The following is a 21802-nucleotide window of genomic DNA, read 5'->3' as shown; positions in this document are numbered from 1 at the left end:
TTTGAAATTCAAGAGAGACTAATTTAAATAAACACTTTTTCTTCATGCTTCCTCTTTTCAGACTCTCTAGCTTTAAAAACATTAGAGCTTACGTATATTACTTCTGAAATTACATTGACAATTTCAAATGAAAGACTATATAGACTGTTTATAGTTTCTCTTTCAAAACTGATAATCACCTCCCCATAGCCTTCTAAAATCCTGTGCTCAAAACATTACAACGCTACTAAACTGTATCATAAGCAGCATTTAAGTCCCTAAAATGCCTTCAAAACTTATTATATTTCTCAGGGAATTTAGCAAGATATCAGGAAAACTGATCATGCTGATTCCAGAAGATACAGAAAAATTCTCAGAGGAAAAGTCAAATAAAACTGCAAAGTAATAAAAGAGTGAACAACAATTTCACACTACTGACTTCAGAGAAAATTTTTCAACATTAATGGATACCTAGGTAGAATAGTTTACTATATTTAGGAATTTTCAAAGAATCACAAAGTTTACATTTTTAAATTGGACAAGATTCTAGCCACTAAATCCAATATAAGAATTTATCTCCATTCTCCCCCAAAATGATCCTGAAACCCGCTTTAAAATTCGTACAGCTATTATGAAGCAGTTCGCTCCATTGCTGGACAAATCAATTTTTATCATTCCTAGCTGTCTTGCCAAAAAAACAATACCAAACTCAAATATGTCTTTCTAGTTTTCACCTGCTGGTCTACCTGCTAAAAGAGCAGGATGAGCTTCTTGTTTTAAAATACCTAAAGATAACTATAATGTCTCCCATCCTATGGTATTTTTTAAGTTAAAAAATATGGTACGCATGAACTTCATGTAGGTCCATAAGAGACATTTCAGGGGCCCACAAAGTCAAGTGAATTTAATAACATTAAGGCATTATTTACTTTTTTCCTCTATGTTGACATTTACTCATAAAGTACAAAAAGCAAGGTGGGCATCAAATTATACTACTGTGGCCACTGCATTTTTCACCACCAAATGCTCAGAGTCCAAACAAACAAAGCAAAAAGGGTCTGTAATGATAAAAATGCCCATGATAAAATTACCATGCAATCCTAATCCTTGAATACGGTTTTAATATTAATATTCTATGTGACAAAAATCAGACAGACAGGAAGCCCATCTGCACATCACGGAAACTAATTCTACAGAGAAAAAGCACTTGCATGACTGGCTCAACATGCAAGTCATTAGGTTTCTCTATCAGGACTTTGAACCAGTTCAAACTAGTTTGGTCATGGCCCATGCTAAAAAAAAATCTGAACTCAAAATTGTAAAATGTTGGATATGTCGGAACAATGACCACAATGGGAAAAAAAAAGGGTCAAAACCCTGGAATGAGACTTAGAAGAGGCTTGAAAGAGGCTAGTGAAGCCTTTTGAAAGCCTGATGCGTGTGAATGGATTATTGCGTGAACAGGGGAGAACCACACATGAAACTATGAAGCTATGGATTGACCATCTTCTCTGAGCTGGGCACTGCTGTTTCTGACTCTGCTGGTCAAGAGATTTGGTTGCTATGCAATATACATGCTGTCCTTGTAGTCTAAGAGGGAGATTAAGTTTCTAGCAGGGATTCAACCTGTAATTTACCTCACTCTGGTTATCATTCTGGTGCAACCACATGATATAAACTGGTGCTCATTATGGAAACAAACAGTTCAAAACCCCAGTATATGGCTGTCTGGTCCTGAATTTATAGTTCTGTTAAGATAACTTGCTCAGCCACATTCCTGAGAAGGGAATGGTCAATCTACTATGAAACTAAGTACGATCTACTAAGGGATTGGTCAATTTTGCCATCATGCTAGGCTTAAAGGAGGTCATCTGTTGCATCTGGGGGCCGTGCACTGGGAACCTCCTAAATCTAGAATGAGGGTGAGCTCTAACAGTAAAGGTGTCAAGAGACTACATGAGACAGCTTGGCAAGAGCAGAAGTGGTGAAAGGAGGAGGCTAAGACTGGCATGAGATAGTTGCAGCGGGCCCTGCTGACCTATCCAGTGAGAGGTGAGAGCCTACAAGCAGGGAGTTTGCTGACATAGTGTCACCAGAGGTTGGTGACGGAGGCCAGAGTTAAGGGTCTGCCTGTGGGCAAAGTTGAGAAAACACCTGAGAGCTGTGTTGGTTGGAGGTCATCCTGATTGAAAACTGCATTGTGTCTCCTGTTACCTCCCAAATAACCCTATAATTCTGAGTATGGTCTGGGCAATACAATGACTTCTGAAATCCTCCATCGAAGTAGAAAGTGCCGTGGCTGGTATGGCTGGCATCAGAATTTGCTAAAAGGTTGGAGAATGTACATGTGACCTCCACCTCGAGAGAATTAGCCATGGGTTGATTTGGTTGTACAGAGCAGTGGTTCTCAACCTTTCCTAAATGCCGCAACCCTTTCATACAGTCATGTTGCAGAGACCTCCAATCATAAAGTTATTTTCATTGCTTCTTCATAACTGTAATTTTGCTACTGTTACGAATCGGGCAACCCCTGTGGGGGGTTAGTTACACACACACACACACACACACACACACACACACACCAAAGGGGTCACGACCCACAGGTTGAGAACCGCTGGTATAAAGGATTCCTGACCATACTACTTCATGATACAAAGCTGCTTAATATAATGACTGAGCTATAAGCTGAATAAATCTTTTTTCATGGAATACTATTTTTACGTGAAACAACAACGGACAAACTATGGTTATCCAGGCATGAGTATACATCCAACCATTTCTTCGAAACAAATGAGGTTTATTGTTATTTCAAAGAACATAACAGAAAGTACTTATTGCCAATGATAAAGTCGAACTTTCAAACAAAAATTGGAATTTTGGAAAACTTGTATTTGTCACTCTGTTTAACAACTTGACAAAACTTTAATGACGCTACTGATGAAACGGGTGCTAATACTAAATATAATTTTTAAACTATTGTAATACTAAGCCATGCCAAAATTTCAAAGATCTGAATAAGTGAATCAGTAGTTCCCAATTGAGCAATGCATGGAATTTGCAAATTTTTTTCAATATGCAAAATAGACAAGTGGTGGACTTTTGGTGGTGGGGGGGGGGGAAATGTCGGGTAGAACCTGGTGCTGTTTTCCAGGACACCAGTACACTCTGCAAGACTTTTTCCAGGAGGATTGTCTTAGCGGTCTTGCTTAAACAGACTCAGCCTTCCAAGTCCTCCAGAGAACACTGTGTTCTCTAATGTATCAGAGGATGGAAAAATAATTGATAAGGTTTCAGATTTTACACTGCAAGTAATCTCTAAAAGAACAACCAAACCCTGCCACTTGTCAAATTTTGTGACACAATGGTCAAACACTTGGGCTGCTAATGCAAGGGTGGTGCTCGGAACCCATCAGCCACCCCGCACAGAAATGGCAGTTCTACTCACTCTGCCTTACAGGGTTAAAAAGAGCTTGTTTTGTTGTTTTATAAAAGATTATGCAAACAATTTCCGAAAAAGGTATTAAAACACTTCTTCCTTTCCAAACTATATATCTGTGAAGCTGGGTTCGCGTCACATAATTCAGTCGACAGGAGCTATCTATCACACACGACTGAAAGCAGAAGCAAAATCCAGCTGTCTCCTTAATAAGCTAGAAATTAAGGTGATCTACAAAAATGTAAAATGGCACTAATATCATGAAATAAGGAACTTTGGTAGTTTGGCGGTTATGTGTTGGGATGTGATCCCCATGGTCAGTGGTTCAAAACAGCCAGCAGCTCTTCAGGATAGACTGTTTTCTACTCCCTGAATATCATGAAATTTTCAGTTTTAAGGCATTTATTTTTTCAACATGTGATGTGTTTATGATTATTATTCAATAGCATTTTAAAAATTATCAGTAGACCTCACTGCCATCAAGTCGATTCTGACTCAGTGACCCTGTCGGAGAAAGAATTGCCTCTGTGGGTTTCCAAGATCAACTCTACTGGAATAGAAAGTCTCATCTTTGTCCCTCAGGGTAGCTGGTGAATTCCAACTAGGAACCTTGAGCTTAGCAGCCCCATTTGTAACTACTATATCACAAGGGCTCCTGGGGGCCTGAGGCTAAAACACAGTTATTCTTGATGGTGATTTTCAGACCTTTACCCATAATTCACCTCAGCCCATCTAATTAGTGAATTAGGCCAACCTGGTCAGTGGGGCCTGGCATAGGGGAACAGGGCAGGTTCCCCTCAGTGTCCCTCACTTCTGCTGCATCATTTATGGAGGCATGCACAGAAGAGTTCTGGATCTCCACTGGGCCAGCTTCCAAAAGCCAGGGACGACTGATGCTATGTACTGTATATACTCGAGTATAAGCCGACTCTAGCAGCAGCCGAGGGACCTAATTTTACCACAGAAACTGCATTAAAAACATGCTAAAAAACTCGGCTTATACACGAGTATATATGGTAACTGTCCATTTGAGCCCCTCACCTATCTTGGCCCAAAAGATTTGGAGGCTGAGAACACTGTTCCTCTGCTGGCTGCTTCTTTTTGTTAGTAATAAAAGCCACTTGCATTGTGCTAATATGTATTCAGACTCTGGTCAGAACATAATATTCAGAGAGGTATCACAGTTGGTGATTGGTCTATTTCTAATGGCCTCCCGGCTATTTAGAAATCTGGGACAAATTGTGTCTTGTACTCCCCACCCCTTAATTTTAAGATAATTAGAAGACAAAACAAGACACAGAGCACAGGTTTTAAAAATTCAAAAGAATATATCTATATCTACAGTGCTGAACATTTTTTAAAACATTTTATTAGGGGCTCATACAACTCTTATCATAATCCATACATATACATACATCAATTGTATAAAGCACATCCGCACATTCCCTGCCCCAATCATTCTCAAAGCATTTGCTCTCCACTTAATCCCTTTGCATCAGGTCCTCTTTTTATTCCCCTCCCTCCCCGCTACTCCCTCCCTCATGTGCTCTTGGTAATTTATACCTTGTTATTTTGTCATATCTTGCCCTATCCGGAGTCTCCCTTTCCCCCCTTCTCTGCTGTCCATCTCCCAGGGAGGAGGTCACATGTGGATCCTTGTAATCAGTTCCCCATTTCCAACCCACTCTCCCAGTATCGCCCCTCACACCCCTGGTCCTGAAGTATCATCCACCCCTGGATTCCCTGTGCCTCCAGCTCCTATATGCACCAGTGTACAACCTCTGCCCTATCCAGTCCTGCAAGGTAGAATTCGGATCATGGTAGTTGGGGGGAGGCTGAACATTTCTAAACAACTTCATAAATGAAAAACTTTGAGACCCAGAGGGAAAAAAATTCATACTATACTTTTACATAAACTCCTAGAGGAGCACTGGTGGGGTAGTGGTTTTGCATTGGGCTACTAACTATAAAGTCAGCAGTTCAAAACCACCAGCAGCTCCTCAGGAGAAAGGGCTTTCAACTCCCGGAAAGAGTTTCTCAGAAACCGACAGGAGCAGTTCTACCCTGTCCTATAGGGTTGGTATGAGTCCCCATCGACTTGATGGCAGTGAGAATATAGTCCTAAATCTTATCTGCTTAAAGCTGTATTTGATCTGTAATAAGCTAAAACTGTATGAATGCAATTGGTGCACTGGTGGTGCTCTGAGTTAGGCAGCAGGCTGCTAATCACAAGGTAAGCAGTTCAAGCCCAGAGGCTGTCTGCTCCCATAAAGATTTTTTCATTTTAATATACATATTTATTTATTTGATTTTGATTCAATACTACTGGGGGCTCTTACATCTCTCATCACAATGCATACATTCCTTCAGTGTGTCAAGCACATTGACACATATGCCACCATCATCGTTTTCAAAGCACTCTCTTCCCACTTGAGCCCGATATCAGCTCCCCACTTCTTCCCCCTTCCTCCCCGCCCACCCTCCCTGACAAAACCTTGATAAAATTACAGATTATTATTTTCGTATCTTACATCGTCCTCCGTCGCCCCTCACCTACTTTTCCATTGTTCACCCCCCTGGGAGGAGGTTATAGGTTGATCCTTGTGATCTCCCACAAAGGTTTACAATTTTGGAAACCTTACATAGGGTCAAGAGCCAGAATCATTCATATGGCAGCAGGTTTGGTTTTTGGCATAGGAATAAAACAATATGAGTATGGTAAGAAAAGGGGGGAAAAATCAAAAGATGATATTAAAATGATCACAAAATAATCTTAAGATTTTTCTTTTTTGTTTCAAGTATGTTAGAATTTCTAAAATAAGTACCTCTTATAGATTCTTAGGGTCCATCTATAAACAGAACCCATTTTACAGTAGTGTGTTTGAAAGAGTTTAAAACATTTAATATTTACATATATATACATACAAGTATGTATCTCTGAGGCTTACGATTTTCTTCTACTGTAAACTCAATGAGACTCATTTTCCCCTAGTTTATTCTCTATTAATGTAAATTCTATTAATGGTTCTTTCCATCTTCCAAAACGAAGTCACAAGCTCTCAAATTACACCAATTTGTAAAAAGCTCGTGGAAATTTTCCATTTTGTTTTAATTCCATTTTCCATGAACCTTTTTGAAGCCCCTTCCTATAATGCCATGTAACATTACCTGGAAAAGGTGCTTACTACTTTTAAGAAAACAACCTGAGAGATTCTAGCTTACAGAAAATGGCTCCATCTTGATGAGGGCAATTACTTCTGACAGTGTAATTTTGTGATTCTAGCTTAAGCTTCGAGATAAATATAAGAGGGTTGAGAATTCCTGGGTGGTGCAACTGGCTAACACCTCAACTGCTAAACAGAAAATTGGGGGTTTGAGTCCACCCAAAGGTGCCTCAGAAGGCCTGGAGTTCTACTTCCAAAAATCCAGTCACTGAAAACCCAATGCAACACAGTTCTACTCTGACACATATGGGGTCACTATGAGTTGAGATTGCCTTAAAACTGGGTTTGAAAAGTTTTTAGGACTTCGGCTCAGGAGCTCCTCCCAAAACAAAAAGGTCTAGCCATTATCCACCACTGAAAACCCCAGAGGATACAGTTCCACTCTTACGCACGAGGCTGTCCTAAGTTGAAACGGACTCTGACAGCAACTGGTTATCACCATTTGTAATTACATGCTTTTTGGTCAGAGGGATATACCCTACTACCATGAACACATACAAATACATATGATGGGAAATACAGCGTTCACAAAATCAATTTTGCATAAATTAATATGAGTTGCTTTTTTAACATGAAAAAAAACCCCTCACTGCCAGCAAGATGATTCCAACACATAGGGACACTTTAAGGAGAACTACTCATGTGGACTTCCAAGGCTGTCAATCTTTACAGGAGCAGAAAACCTAATCTCCTCCCTCCTCCTCGTCCCCCCCAACCCCACCCACACACAGAGAGTGTTTGGTGAGTTTGAACTACTGACCTTGAAGTTAACAACCCAACCAAGCAACAAATAACCCACTAAAATCTAAACTGCTGGAAAATGTTGGTTATTTGAAAGTTCAAGCTTAATTAAGCTAAAGTCCCAAAGCTTTGAGAAATGAGGCAAAGTGCAAAACAGTAGCAATAAGTAGAGTAATCTCAAAAAATAAAACCAAACTCACTCTAAATTCTGTGGCCCCCAAATTACTAACACTGATGACAGATGCCAACAGATGAATAACAGATGATGACAGGCATCATCAACACACTATCCTCAGAATGGGCTTACAGTAGAGAAGGGCTCGATAATATACATTTGAGGGATGAGTGAATAATGTCTTAACAACAAAAAACTTTAAATGCTCTCTCAACTCACAACACCAACAGTAAGCATCTTAAAAAAATCAGACGAAGTAAAAGCATTCTAAAAGAGCCAACTGTTCTATTTACAAAATATTTTAAAACATCGGTTGACAAATTTTCAAGTGCACAAAGAAAAATCACCAGATGCTAAATCCGAGTCAATAAATAAACTTTTATTAATAATCAGAACTCAATACTGGGGGTGAAACGAAAGGGGGAAATGTCTGTCAATATATTCAGCATGTTTAATGGATGCCATAAATCAAACCTTCCCATGAATTTTCTAGAGCAAATGCATGCCAATCTTTGAGCCTATTGTCACTTTCACACATGCTCACAGGAACAAAATGACAAAGAATGCTATGCCTCAACCACTGGATTCAGGGCACAAAACAATTCACAATTGTCAAGGCTAACAATAGTAAATATTGACAGACCATTTCAAACAAAATGAAACCTAGAGATTCCAACATAAATTTAAGCTCCTGCTTTCAAGAATGTACTGGACTGCCTGATTTCCAGACGGGCTTTTTTCCCCCGAATGTGGCTACAATCTCCCTGTGTGAGACAACTGGGACCGCACAAGCGCTTTACCAATTGCTGATGAATACCGCGAAACATTTCCCAGACAAAAGGGCGTTAGAAGCCGATTCCACGCACATGGGCTCTTCCCCCACCGCTGCGTGTGCTCCCAAATTTCCGTTCATGTCGTTAAAGTTAAATACAGCAAGTTGAAATGTTGGTCAACAGCACTCCAGTGTCTCACTAGCTGTGGAACTGCTACATCTGGTGGCAGCACACTGGCATGCACGACGCCAGAAAACTTAGAAAACAATTGTAAGCGAGCCTCTCTCCGTGTGTGTGCGTGTGTGTGAGCATTTTACGCAGTTATTTCCCAGATACCCCGACCCAGCCCGAGCGGCACCGGAGCCTCCGCGCAGCGGCGAGCGAGGGCACCAACACGCCGGGGGCGACGGCCAGGGCGAGAAAGTTGCACCCATCTGGAGGGGGCACTCAGAGCCTGCCCACGAGCCAGCCGGTCGCCTCAATCGCTCGCGGGCAGGGGATCAAAGTCTCCGCCTCGATCCTTCCGGCGTCTCAGCGCACCCCCACCTCCACCCCAAGCCCCAAAGGAGGGCGAGCCTGCAAACGCGGGGGTGCAGCCCGGGCCCGCCTCTGGGGGAGGTGTGCGGGGGAGGTGGGAGGGGGCCGGCGGGGGAAGGCTCCCCCGGGGGGGGACACCCACCGCAGAGCCGAGGCCGGGAGGTGCCGGGGACCGGGCGCGCCAGCGGATGGGGCGGCAAGGGGCTCGCGGCCGCACAGGCTTCCCAGCCTCGCACGACGGGCTCCGGGGCGCCCCAGAGCAGCCCGTGCGCCTCGCCCCGTGCCCACCAGCCCGCGCCCCCTCGCGCGCCTCCGCCGCCACCCGCGAGCCCCCGACCCGCCGCCGGCGCGCCACCACCCAGAGCCGGCGGCCTGGCGGCCCCCGCGCCACCATCCCCCACCCCGGGGTCGTGGGGAGGAGACCCGAGGCCGGGCGCGGAGCGGGGAGGAGGGGGCGCGGGGGTGGGGACCCGCGAGCGGGCGCGGCGGCGCTTACCTTCCCTGGGCCTCCCGGATGGCGGCGTGTGATTCAGCAGGGACCTGGCCGCCGCCGCCGAGCCCGGGGTTGGAGACGTGGAGAGCTGGGACCAAGATGGCGGCCCCTCCAAACTTCCACTGCTACTTTGGACACTCATCAAGCTACTTTCTGGGAGCCCGACTCTGCCCCTGCGACGGCAGCGGCGGCAACGACCCCGGCAGCCGCCTCCGTCATGGCGGGGCCGCGCGGAGGGCGAGGACGAGCGTGAGGGCAGGCAGGGCAGAGTCAAGGGGATGGGGGAGGAAACCGAGAAGGGGGGAGGCGGGGAGGGGAGAGGTGAGGGGAGGAGAGGGGACGGGGAGGAGGAGAAGAGAAGGAGCGAGCGGGCGCGCCGAGCGAGAGGCGGCGGGAAGGAGCGCGGCGGCGGGGGCTTCGAGGGGGCGCCCGCCGGGCTCGGGGCGCGGGCGGAGCGCGGGCGGCGGCGGAGACTTCCGCGGGCGGAACCTGCCGGCACCTCTGCAGTGCGTCGGCCCCCGGCGTCGTCCGGGCGGCGGCGGGCGGTGGGTGGCGGCTGAGGCGGCGGCGGCGGGGTAACCTCTGCATCAGTTACAGGCGGCGGCGGCGTCACGCGCCGCCTGTGCAAACACTATCGCGAGGCTCCCGCGCCTCCGGTAGCGGCGGCGGCGGCGGCGGCAGCCGGAGCGGGCGGGGGGAGGGACCTGCGGGGCGGGGGCGGGGGCGGGGGAGGGAGGAGACGGAGCCGCCGAGGCGCCCCCGGCGCGGCCGCCGCGCAGCGCGGGAGCTCCGGGCCGGCCGCCCTCCCCGCGCCGGCCGGAGGGAGGCGCGCCCGCACGTGCCCGCTCCGCGCCGCCCGGGCTCCCGCGCCGCGGCCACCTGATCCTCGCCGGCCCCGACCCACACGCCGCCTGCGGAGAGGCTTCGGCCCCTGCGCGCCTGCGATCGTTCTGCGAAGTTGCTTCTTGCTTGCGCCTCTGCACGGTGCAACCACCATCAGTACCACCCCCCAAAACAAAACAAAAAACAAACCCTGGTTCGTCTGCAGAATGGGCGTCGTTGCCGAATAATTGAACGGAGCAAATTAGTTGGGAAGGAGGTGTTAGGAAAGAAACTTTCTGAATGTTTTATGAAAAAAAAAAAAGGAGGGGGTTAATAAAGGTATTAAAAATTCTGTTTGAAAACAGTACATGGAAACTCTAAATGGAAATTTTTCGACATTGCAATTGCATATAGTTGGAGAAATGATCCAGTGTTCATCTTGAAGAGAAGAGTACGGGTTCTAGAAAGTTCCTATTTGTTTCCAGTATTCCCCGCCCAGTTCTGACTAGAAAAATCCCCAAACAAATTTACAGCATTTGCTGAAATGTAGAGGGACCGGAAACCTTTGGCCACACAGGCACCAGGGATTGGGCATTTTATACATAAAAAGGTAGTCTCGTATGTAGTTCAGGAAAAGTACAACATAGCTATTGTTCTCTTCAAAGAGCCAAATTGAATAGAAGACAAAAAGATTATGAGACAGAGCACTTGTACAGGCATGAGGAAATAGCATGATTACCAGGGGACCAATATGTCGGTCCTATTTTTTATTTTTATGACTTTGCATTTCTCATCGTAATGTTTTGTTCAGATAAATACACTGGGATAGAACCTTGGTTGTCAATTATCTCCAGAAGTCATTTTAGTTTTGTGCTCCAGATGCAGTGAGTTTTTCGTCATATTCGGCTTTTCAAACTTAAAAGGTGTTGCCAAGACAGCTGAATCAAATAGCAACCCCATAAACAACAGAGTGCAAGGCTGTAGGGCCCAGCACCAACTTCCCAGTTATTGGATGTTGGAGTCTGTTGTGGCCGCCACCGTGTCATTGTCACTCCATCTCACAGAGGGTCTTGCTCCATTTTGCTGACCCTCTACCAAGCATGATGTCTTTCTCCAGGAACATCTGATGTCATGTCCAAAATACTTGACATGAAGTCTCCAGTCTTCCTTCCAAGGAGCATTCTGGCTGTACTTCCAGACAGATTTGGCAGTCCGTGGTATTCATTATCCTTTACAAACATCATAATTCACGTACATCATAAGTGGAGAACTATGGAAATTGTCAAAGATTTCATTGTACTTGGATGCACAACCAATGCCTATGCAAGCCATCAGCTGCGAGAGACAGGAAGCTCTCGCCATTTCAATAGCTTTCTTGAGGTATAGCTGACATAATAAACAGGAACCTGTTTGAGCTGTACAATTGGATAAATTTTGGCAAATAAATATATACCCTTGAAGCCATTTCTACAATCATGATGATGAGCACATTCATCATCCAAAGTCTCCTCAACCCTTTGAGGTTGCTCCTACATCCCACCCCCCCCACCCCCCCACGGATAACCACTGTCACTATAGATACGTTCATTTTCTAAAATCTCAGATAAAGGGAACCATACTGTATATATTCTTTTGTATAACTTCGGCATAATTGTTTTGAGATTCATCTACGTTGTTACGCTCATCAATAGTCTTTTCCTTTTGTTGTTGAGTGGTAGCAGTCCACTGCATGTAATGTACCACGCTTTGTTCATCCTGTCAGCTATTGATGGACGTTTGTGTTGCTGCCATTTTAGGGCGATTACAAATAGTGCTGCCACGATCATTCGGGTACAAGTCTGTGTGCACCTGCCTTCCTTTCTCTTGGACACATACTTAGAGGTTTACCTTTAGATTTTTATACCATGGTATACTCACTCAGTGTAAGTTTCTGTAACATGTCGGGAAATGTATGTTCTTTCTGTATTTTTAAAAGACTAAACAGATTGTGGTGAAAAGACAAGAAGAAAGTTGTGAGAACTGAGTATTAGTCTGTGCAGCTGACCGTCTTCTTGATTCTCTTACTTCAGCTATGAAAAAGTGCCTAGAGTCACAGGATGCTCTCTACAGCTCCTGCCAATTCCAAGATTCCATGCAGAGCTCAACTCATAAAAGTGTATACAGCCCAACCAAAGAGATTTGATAAGAGTATTGTAGCAGTTACATAATCTGTCAACGTGAGTGAAGGGGTGGAGTGTAGCCTGTCAATCAGGTCATAGCCAATGAGGCCTCTGTGTGGGCATGCCTTCTGAGGATTCTGGGAACTCCTGTCTTCCTCACTGGGGGCAAGACACACTCTGCTTTCACATTCCTGTTGATAAGCCACATGGAGATACACTGATGGATCCAGACCCCTGGAGCTGGAGGAGCCACATGGAGACCCACACCAGTGCTGAGATGTTTCCACCACCACTGGATCTACAAGACTTTCCACCCACTGGCCTGTGATCTTGCATTCGGCATCATTGTATGGCTGCGTGAGTCTAAAGAGAAATGTATGGACTAGTATTGGACATATGAACTAATACCAGAATTATGGACTTGATCTGGGCTGGGATGTTTCTTAATATGCAATTGCTCTTTGATATAAAGTTCTCTTTTACATACATATGAGTATCGATGAATTTTTTCTCTAGTCAACTTGGACTAACATCTCTTTCTCTGTAGCTTCAGGTTACCTTTCTACCAATCCATGTTACGTTTTTTGCTGACTGACTCCTTTCATTATAAGTGGAAGATCATAGAATACACATCTCAAAAAAAAGAATACACATCTCAAGTTACTGGAGATATATTTTTGTGAATCCTGATGCAGTAAAGGGAGAAAGACTGGGCAGGGAGCAATGCAGGAGAGGTTGTTTAAGGTGCCCTGATGAAAGGTTATGTACAAAAGGGGAGGTCTGCGCCCTATCTATAAGACTCAAAATCGTTGCCTTTAAGTCAAGTCCTGCTCCTTTTAGGCCAGGGTAGAACTGTCCCTGTGTTTTCAAGACTAACTCTTTTTGAAAGCAGAAAAAAACATCTTTCTCAAATCTAAAAAATACATTGTTTAATACTGTGTTTACTAGACTTTTTTCTATTTATATGCCATTGTATTGTAGCATATTTACAAGTGTTCAAATATGCTAGATATTATAAAAGGCATTTTATTTCTCTTAACATTTCATTTCTTCTAAATTTGAGGAAAATAATGCTTTATGTTGCCTAAGGCCCTCTTTTCCCAGTCAACCGGAAGTGATGCTGGTGCCTGGATGAGGTGTCCATCCAAGTATTCCCAGACAGCGGGTGCTGGGGGTACGCGTACCAGCCCCAGAGAAGAGAGGGTGCTTCTTTTCCCTACTCCATGCTGAGTAATGTCACACTGGTTAGTTGAAATTGGCCTCCACTAAGATTATTTACTCTGCTACAAACCAAAAGCTACAAATCAGAACTTCCTCTCCCTACCAGAAATAGTTATTAAGCATTCACCAGCCCTGGTGTTATAATCCATATGAGGGAGCATCCAAAAATTCATGGAAATATTCCATCCTCTTTTAATTCCATTTTCCTATGAACATTTTGAAGCCCCCTTGTGTGTTATTGCCTCTGTTCTGTTTTCCTACTGGGCTAAAAGCCGTGGGGGGGGGGGGGGCAAGGACCCTTGTCAGTCATGTTCACAGTTGTTAATCCTAACATCTAGCACCTGCCTGGCATGCAGTATACAGAAAGCCTATCTATTGACTCAGTCACCCACACAGCTGGTGAGCAAGGCCACCCTGGGCGCACATGCTGATAAAAGCCAGAGTTGGCTGCTCGCGCGGAAGAAACGAGGGCCCAGTGTTCCTCCCGCTCCTCACCCTCGCTCTTCATTTGTCAGCGTTCATTTGGAGTTGGCAGGCAAATGACACATTTTGCACGAGCATGCTTAGACTTAAAAAGTGATTTGTTGTTTGTCTGAAAGGTCAATTTAACTGAATTTAAGTTTGCTAACTCTGGCAATCCTAGACATTTTGAATTAAGGAAGAAATCATAAATGAGGTTTTACTTAATGAAGCTGAAGAGTCTGTAACCTGACAATTCCATTCCAAGATCATATCCTAGAGAAATGTATGCCCCTGTGCACTGAGAAATAAGCACGATCATGGCCACAGTACTATTATTTGTGGTACCCAAACCACTCAAGTGCCCATCAGTAGGAGAAAGGATACATGCACTAAAATTATGTACATTCAGGGGGGCTCTGCTGGCGCGTGGGCAAGAGTTAGAAGTGATCATCCAAAAGGGGGGGGGATACACTTCCAAGGATGCTCAGAGGCTTGGAGAACATTGCTAAATGTGCTACTTGTAACGTTGGGTGGTAGGAACAGAGGTACTTGTTTTATTCTTCTTCTTTAGGCTACACGTTTATAATAGAGAGACTAATGTATGAATGAAATATTACACATGACATGTGAAAGAGACAAGGAACAGTGGGCCTTTTGAATAGAGTTGAGGGAGCTGCTCATTGCCTTGGTTCCTCCTTCCAGATTCCCTCGCAGGGTTGGGTTTCTGTCTTTATGCAAACATAGACTCGCAGACCTGAGGTCTCAGGATGCCTGCCCTACCATCTCAACATGTCACGTCAGTAGTCTTTTGGGATTACGGTTAGGAGAAACAAGTTGGTTACCTTACACTGGATCATGAAGAAGTCTCTTTTCACTGCAGTTTGTTTTACCTGTGCCGCAAGGCCAGCGCTTGAACGTTTGGGTTTACAAGTCCCTGTGGAGCTAGTCCGGGGCATTGTGCAGAATAGGCTGTTATACTTCCTCGACTTTTTCTAGCAATGGAAATGGCTTCTTTCAGGTTTCTCAACCCATTTAAAAACCTTTGATCAAAAAAAAAAAGCAACAACAAAAACACCTTGGGTCATACATTTTTTAAAAACTGGAATTACTACATTCTCAGAAATCAAATCATTTTCTTGAGGCTAAAAAGATCATAAGCAACATCAGAACAATACTTTCTCCCCCAAAGCGTACTGGAAACTGTCCTCAAAGGACATGAGTATTATGAAATGTTTGCACAAACAAAGTACAAGCAAACAGTGCTCACATAGCAGACAGAATACCTGTTGACACGCAAGTCGATTTGGGAAAGTAGCTAAATACACATAATCATTGGTAACTAATATTCCACTTCATGCATCGTCAGTTTTACTGATTCAGCTGAGATATAAATTCATCACGATAGTTGCTGTTTTTAGGTGGTAAGTCGCTTCCGACTCACAGCAAAAACTGTACAACAGAACAAAGCGCCACCCGTTCCTGTGCCATCTTCACCACTTGTCTTATGTTCAAGTCCGTTGTTGCAGCCACTGGGTCAATCCATCTCATCAAGGCCTCCTTCTTTTTCACTGCCCCTCTATTTTACCAAACATGATGCCCTTCTCCAGGGCCTGGTCTCACCTGACAACAGTCTGTTGTCAAGTATGCAAGATGAAGTCTTTGCCTCTATGGAGCATTCTGGCTGTACTTCTTCCAAGACAGATCTATTTGTTCTTTTGGCAGTCCGTGTACTTTCACCATGTTAGAGGATCCCCAAAATGTTACCCTTGACTTTGTTTCTGCCATTCAGATTTTCCTTTGTAGACATATAAATTGGTCTTTCTTTTCATTAAAATTAAGTAACAAGCATTCATTGATTTTGGCCAATATCTTTCCAACTCTATAATTTGAAGACTTCCAAAATTACTTCTTGCTTTCTCAGTAAATTGAAAAAAACATAAACAAAACAAAAATCATTTAAAATGTTATAAATGGCTAAAATAAGAAGAGACCATATAACCTCATACATATTTAGAAACTTTAAACACAGAATGCCAAATATTGTTGGCACTTCTCCCCTTTCTCCCTACCCTCCAAACTCAGACAGTTCCACCATGAAACAAGAGAAAAGCTTCTGGAATATAACTGAGATTCTGCCTTTTGACATGGATGCTGATGTGTTTTCTACTTTTAAACATCCGTTGAGAAAAAATAAAGCATTCATTGAATTCTATACTTACAGTAAAAATTTAGAAACTTTTTTTAAAGAAAAGATGATAGTGGGCTCTATTCTAAATAGTTAAGTAGTTTAAAGGGGGAATAAATGTGATGCTATACTTGGGGAAATGAAATGGCATATTAAAAAAAATGTCAATATGAGGAAAATGAATTGTAATTTATTGTGGGAAGAATAGAAGAAAACAAGGTCTTAAAAGTAATATAATAAAATGTCCAGAACTGCTACTATGTGAAGGTCCTCGGTTAAGTATTTATCTATTAATCTATTATGCACTTGGGCATTTAGTAAAAAAAGTCATTGGGGGATGGTTGATAACCTGTATACTCATTAATTTTTAAAATAATTATGGGCTGGTCAACATGTTGGTAAATTTCAGTAGACATCTGTTGAGCACCTAGCCTGGGTAAAGCATTTTGCCAGGTACAGTAGGAGCATAGAGGTGAGCTTAGAGTCAATGAGGGAAGAATAGGCAAGAACATGACTACCATCCAATGTAGAAAATGATCAAAGCTAGAAGTATAGATAAATGGATGTTTAGATTTTAGAGATGGGTGAAATCATATTTACGCTTCCTATATGCACATAAACTTCAGCTGGGCCTTCAAGTGCATCAAGAACCAAAACTCGTGCTCGCTTCAGCAGCACATATACTAAAGTTGGAACGATGCAGAGAAGATTAGCATGGCCCCTGCGCAAGGATGACACGCAAATTCGTGAAGCGTTCCATATTTTTAAAAAAAACTCACTACCATCGAGTCATTTCTGATTCAAAGTGATTTAAACTGTAATCGCCCTTTTCAAGATTCAACACTTTTTGATTTATCTATCAGAATCTGGATCCATTCTATGCCCTGACTTAATAGAGGTCTTATATTTATTACTAAATGTTCAGTTTCATATCATCTTGAGCTTCTATTTCGATCTTGGCAGTTTTTTCCTTTTGCCCTTGTTTAAAGGGCACGTGTTCTGTGACCTCCTCCCCGGGAGATGGACGGCAGAGAAGGGGGGGAAGGGAGACTCCGGATAGGGCAAGATATGACAAAATAACAATCTATAAATTATCAAGGGCTCATGAGGGAAGGGGAGCGGGGAGGGAGGGGAAAAAAAAAGAGGACCTGATGCAGAGGACTTAAGTGGAGAGCAAATGCTTTGAGAGTGATTAGGGCAAAGAATATACGGATATGCTTTATACAATTGATGTATGTATATTTGTGGATTGTGATAAGAATTGTATGAACCCCTAATAAAATGTAAAAAAAAGAAAATGATTAGGGCAAAGAATGTACAGAGGTGCTTTATACAATTGATGTATGTATATGTATGGATTGCGATAAGAGTTGTATGAGCCCCTAATAAAATGTTTAAAATAAATAAATAAATAAAGGGAACATAATTCAATTTCCTCTTAAAACTAAGTTTATCGTTACTATTTCCTCTGGTCCATGGACTTAAGGTGAGAGGAAGGAGCCTAATAGCAATTTTCCTTGGAAAAACGATGTCAATCACTACTGAAAATACAGAGGCGAAATCTTATGGTTAAATCAAACAAAACTTTAACTACGGGTAATCAACACAAAAATCATGAATCATGAATCAATGAACCATAAAAAGAACTCATGATTTTGAAGAATGGAGTGGGAAAGAGTTGGTGGAGATGCCAGAAACAGACATTAAGGTCTAGGTATAAATTAACATAAACACTAATATCGGGAGATGAATCAATGCTGTAAGTCTAAAATGCTAATATAACTATAATACAATATAGTAACCATCTTGAAATGTTATTGATAATGATGGGATTTCTTTGGAAAAGCAATTTAGCCATATAGATCAAGAGTTTTTAAAAATATATTTCTTTTGATCCTATAATTTTATTTATTTTTATTTTAAAATATTTTATTGGAAGCTCTTACAGCTCTTATAACATTCCATACATCAATTGTATTGAGCATATTTGCGCATATGTTGCCATCATCATTTCTAAAACATTTTCTACTTGAGTCCTTGGTATAACCTCCTCTTTTTCTCCCCCCTCCCTCCTCTATAATTTTATTGTGGGCATGTATTCTAAGTAAATAATCTTAAATTAGGGGAGGGGGAAACCCCTTTTATACAAAGATATTCTATTCAACATCCTTTAATGAAACATTAAAAATAACCTTAATGTATATTATTAGGGATATGGTAATAAATTATGGCTCATTATTTTATGGGATACAATGAGGTCATTAGAGTGTGAAGACTATCATAGCTTAAAAAAACTGCTTTGCTTATAAAACTATTTCAGTGAATAAAACCACATATAAAAATTACATATACTGAATAAGAGCCGAACTCGCCGTCATTAAGTTGATGTCGATTCACTGTGACCCTAAAGGACAGGGTAGGACTGCCCTATGAGTTTCAGAGATTGTAACTCTTTATGGGAGTAGAAAGTCTCATCTTTCTCCAGCAGAGCTGCTGGTGGTTGCTTTTAAACTGCTGCCCTGACTGTTACCAACTCAATGTGTAACAACTATGCTACCCAGGCTCCTATATATACAATATAGTCTTAATCATACCAAATCTGTATTTTGAAAAAATAAATAGAACAAAATATTAAGAGTGAATGCCTTGGTAGAGTAAAATAATGGAAGATTTTTTTTCTTTGGTTGCCAGTATTTTTACTTTTCAGGACAATGTTTTGTAGAAATCAACTACTTAATAATGAGGGGGGTGGGAAGTTGTTATTTTCTACACTTGATCTTAGCCAAAAGGCCGATAATAAATAAAATAAATAAAGGCCAATAATAAAATTAAAAGGTTATTTTCAAATGACTGGGTTTGTTATCCCAGATTAAATTAATGAAGACCAGCTATGGTTATGTTCAATTTCTTAATATGGGTCTTCTATCCACAACCCTTTCGAGATGTATTATAAATTCTAACCTCTCTGTCTGTGGTTATAATCCCATTTGGAAGGAGTTCTCTGTTATGCTCATGGACAGGATTAAGATGGGTTGCATTCTGAGTCTCCACCTTACAAAAGGGTGGGAACCAAGTCACCACCCTTGGTTTCCTTGGGGGTATGGTCTGCTGGAAAGCAAAAACTACACCTCCATATGAGTCACCTCAGAAGCAGGAAAAGAGAGACTCCCAGGACCATCAAGGAAGAAGACCTAACAGTGGAATACATTTGAGATGCCTGCCTGCAGCAGCAGAGGCTAAGACTAGAGGTACCAGAGGCCATGACATGGAGACCATGGGACAGAGCTAAGGAGCCACACCGAAGCAGCAGAGGGACTTCATCCCTGGTGCCTGAAACCCTGAGACAGTGAGGTAGAGCAGCCGGTGTCTTTTCTGGCTGACAAAGGCAGTAGCCAAGGGATCAAATGGCTGAGGAACTGAGGATCAGAGAGATTTGGTTGCTAACCAAAGAGGTGTTGCTATGAAAAAATGTTTTCTGGGCCTGGCCTGTGGTAACCTGTGAACGTCACTAATAAACTCCCAAAACTGAGTATAATTTGTCATTTCTGTGTGGCCCTTGCAACAGATTATCTAATACAGCAGAAAAATAGTGCCATGGGAGGATCGGTTTGTGTCAGAAGGTGGTAAAAGAAAGATTATACATATGTAAATACAATAAGGAAGCAGATGGACATTAGGCCTCTACTTACATCTTACCTCAGTAGAAGAATGTTCGTTCTAATAATGTGGCGATGTATGATAATCACCTTCCCGACACGATCACTGAAGACAAAGCGGGTGCATAAGCAAACGTGTGAAGAAAGCTGATGGTGCCTGGATATTAAAAGATATAGTGTCTGGAGTTTTAAAGGCTTGAATTAAATAGACATCCATCCAGCAGGGAAGCAATGAAGTCCACATGGAAGAAGCACCCCAGCCTGTGAAATCATGAGATGTAAACAGGAATAGATATCAGAAGTTCAAAAACAAGCAACCAAACTGATGTGAAGGAGCATAGACAAAGTGGAGACACAAAGACTATGTGTAAAATAATTAGACAGTCCAATTATTTTACAGAAGGGCCACTCAGAAGAGATGATAATATCCAGTGTGCAGTATAGCACATAACTATCCTCTAGTTCTTCAATATTTCCTCCCCCAACTATTATGGTCTTAATTTTACTTCATTAATTCCTTTAGACTTGCAGATGTTCTTTTGTGTAATTAAGATCCTTCAATGCATGAAATCCAAGATAGATAACCCTTCAGAAATAGTAACAGGAGTAATGATTCCCTGAGGGTACAGAAAGAGAGGGGGAGCGGGTAAGGGGGAAAAAGCAACGATGACTGTATAATCCCACTCGAGGGGAACAAGTAACAGAATGGTAGGGGAACAGATATATTGGGTGGTGTAAGATATAGCAAAAAAGAAAGAAAGAACAATAAAATCATATTTAATAAAACAACAAGGGTTCCTCAGGGGCTGGGGGTAGGATAAAGGGGAACTGATATCAAAGAGTACAAGAAGAAAGAAAATGTTTTGAAAATGATGGTGATAGAAATTGTACAATCATGCTTGATCTAATTGAACTATGGATTGTTATAAAAATCTGTCAGAGCTCCCAATAAAATGGGGGTGGGGCATGTGACCTCCTCCCTGGAAGAGGGACGGCAGAGAAGGGGGGGAAGGGAGACTCCGGATAGAGCAAGATATGACAAAATAACGATGTATAAATTACAAAGGGCACATGAGGGAGGGGGGAGCGGGGAAGGAGGGGAAAAAAAAGAGGACCTGATGCAAAGGGCTTAAGTGGAGAGCAAATGCTTTGAGAATGATTGGGGCGGGGAATGTATGGATGTGCTTTATACAATTGATGTATGTATATGTATGGATTGTGATAAGAGCTGTATGAGTCCCTAATAAAATGTAAAAAAAGAAAAGGAAGAAAAAAAATGGGGGTGGGGGCTAAGAAAGCTGGAGAGTGGAGGCATGTCTGACCTCTGTCTTGTGGCAATTGGCCTTGGGCTGGTGAGGAGTTGGATTCTCCTTCTCCCTTCTGCAGCTAAGGGAGGTCAGATATGGCTCCCCTGCCCTCTTCTCACCCACAAAGGAAAGAGTTAACAAGGATTGGAGGAAGAAGAAAAAAAATCATGCTTCCTCTTTCACAGAGAGTCAAAGTTATTGTTTAGATTGTTATTGGTATAATGAAGCCAACACAAGCTTAAAGAATATTTTTAGAAAGCACTCAGGAGTTTCCTAGCAGAATCAGAGGAAGGACCACCTTCAAAAAGCACAGTGGAAGATAAGAGCAAACAGAACCAAGCCTGTAAAGCAAATAACAAAACTGAAAAAGAACAGCATGCACACATGAAAAGAAAGGCATGGAAATATGGCAGTGAGACTAAACATGAGAAGTGGAAATATGTAGCTCCTATTAATAGAAAGGGGGGAAAGCCTCTAAGATTGTATTGAAAACTAAAGTCGAATAACTTGCCACTTACAAAAAATACACCTAAATAAACACCCTCAAAAAAAGACAATAAAGAAAAGGAGAGGTGAAAATAGAGAAGGCCGTTGAAATAAATTAAAAATACTAGGATTAAGATGAAAATAAA

At 42.6% G+C, this 21802-nt stretch overlaps 1 protein-coding gene and 1 non-coding gene across 2 annotated transcripts in view; one reads left to right on the top strand and one right to left on the bottom strand.

Moving 5' to 3' along the window:
* The window catches only part of TLK1 (tousled like kinase 1), a 141235-nt gene extending 131236 nt beyond the window's left edge, over positions 1–9999 (bottom strand). The window contains exon 1 of the mRNA XM_075529353.1: positions 9362–9999. Coding sequence (XP_075385468.1) covers positions 9362–9500 — 139 coding nt within the window. The 5' untranslated portion in view covers positions 9501–9999. The remainder of the gene's footprint in view (positions 1–9361) is intronic.
* Positions 10000–16866: 6867 nt separating this feature from the next.
* LOC142425076 (U6 spliceosomal RNA) lies at positions 16867–16973 on the top strand. The gene has a single exon (XR_012779452.1). It is a non-coding gene; the product is annotated as a U6 spliceosomal RNA (small nuclear RNA).
* The last annotated feature ends 4829 nt before the right edge of the window (positions 16974–21802 follow it).

Source organism: Tenrec ecaudatus, chromosome 13 (assembly GCF_050624435.1).
Source record: "Tenrec ecaudatus isolate mTenEca1 chromosome 13, mTenEca1.hap1, whole genome shotgun sequence".
Lineage (NCBI taxonomy): Eukaryota > Metazoa > Chordata > Mammalia > Afrosoricida > Tenrecidae > Tenrec > Tenrec ecaudatus.
This window is presented reverse-complemented; position numbering and strand designations above follow the sequence as displayed.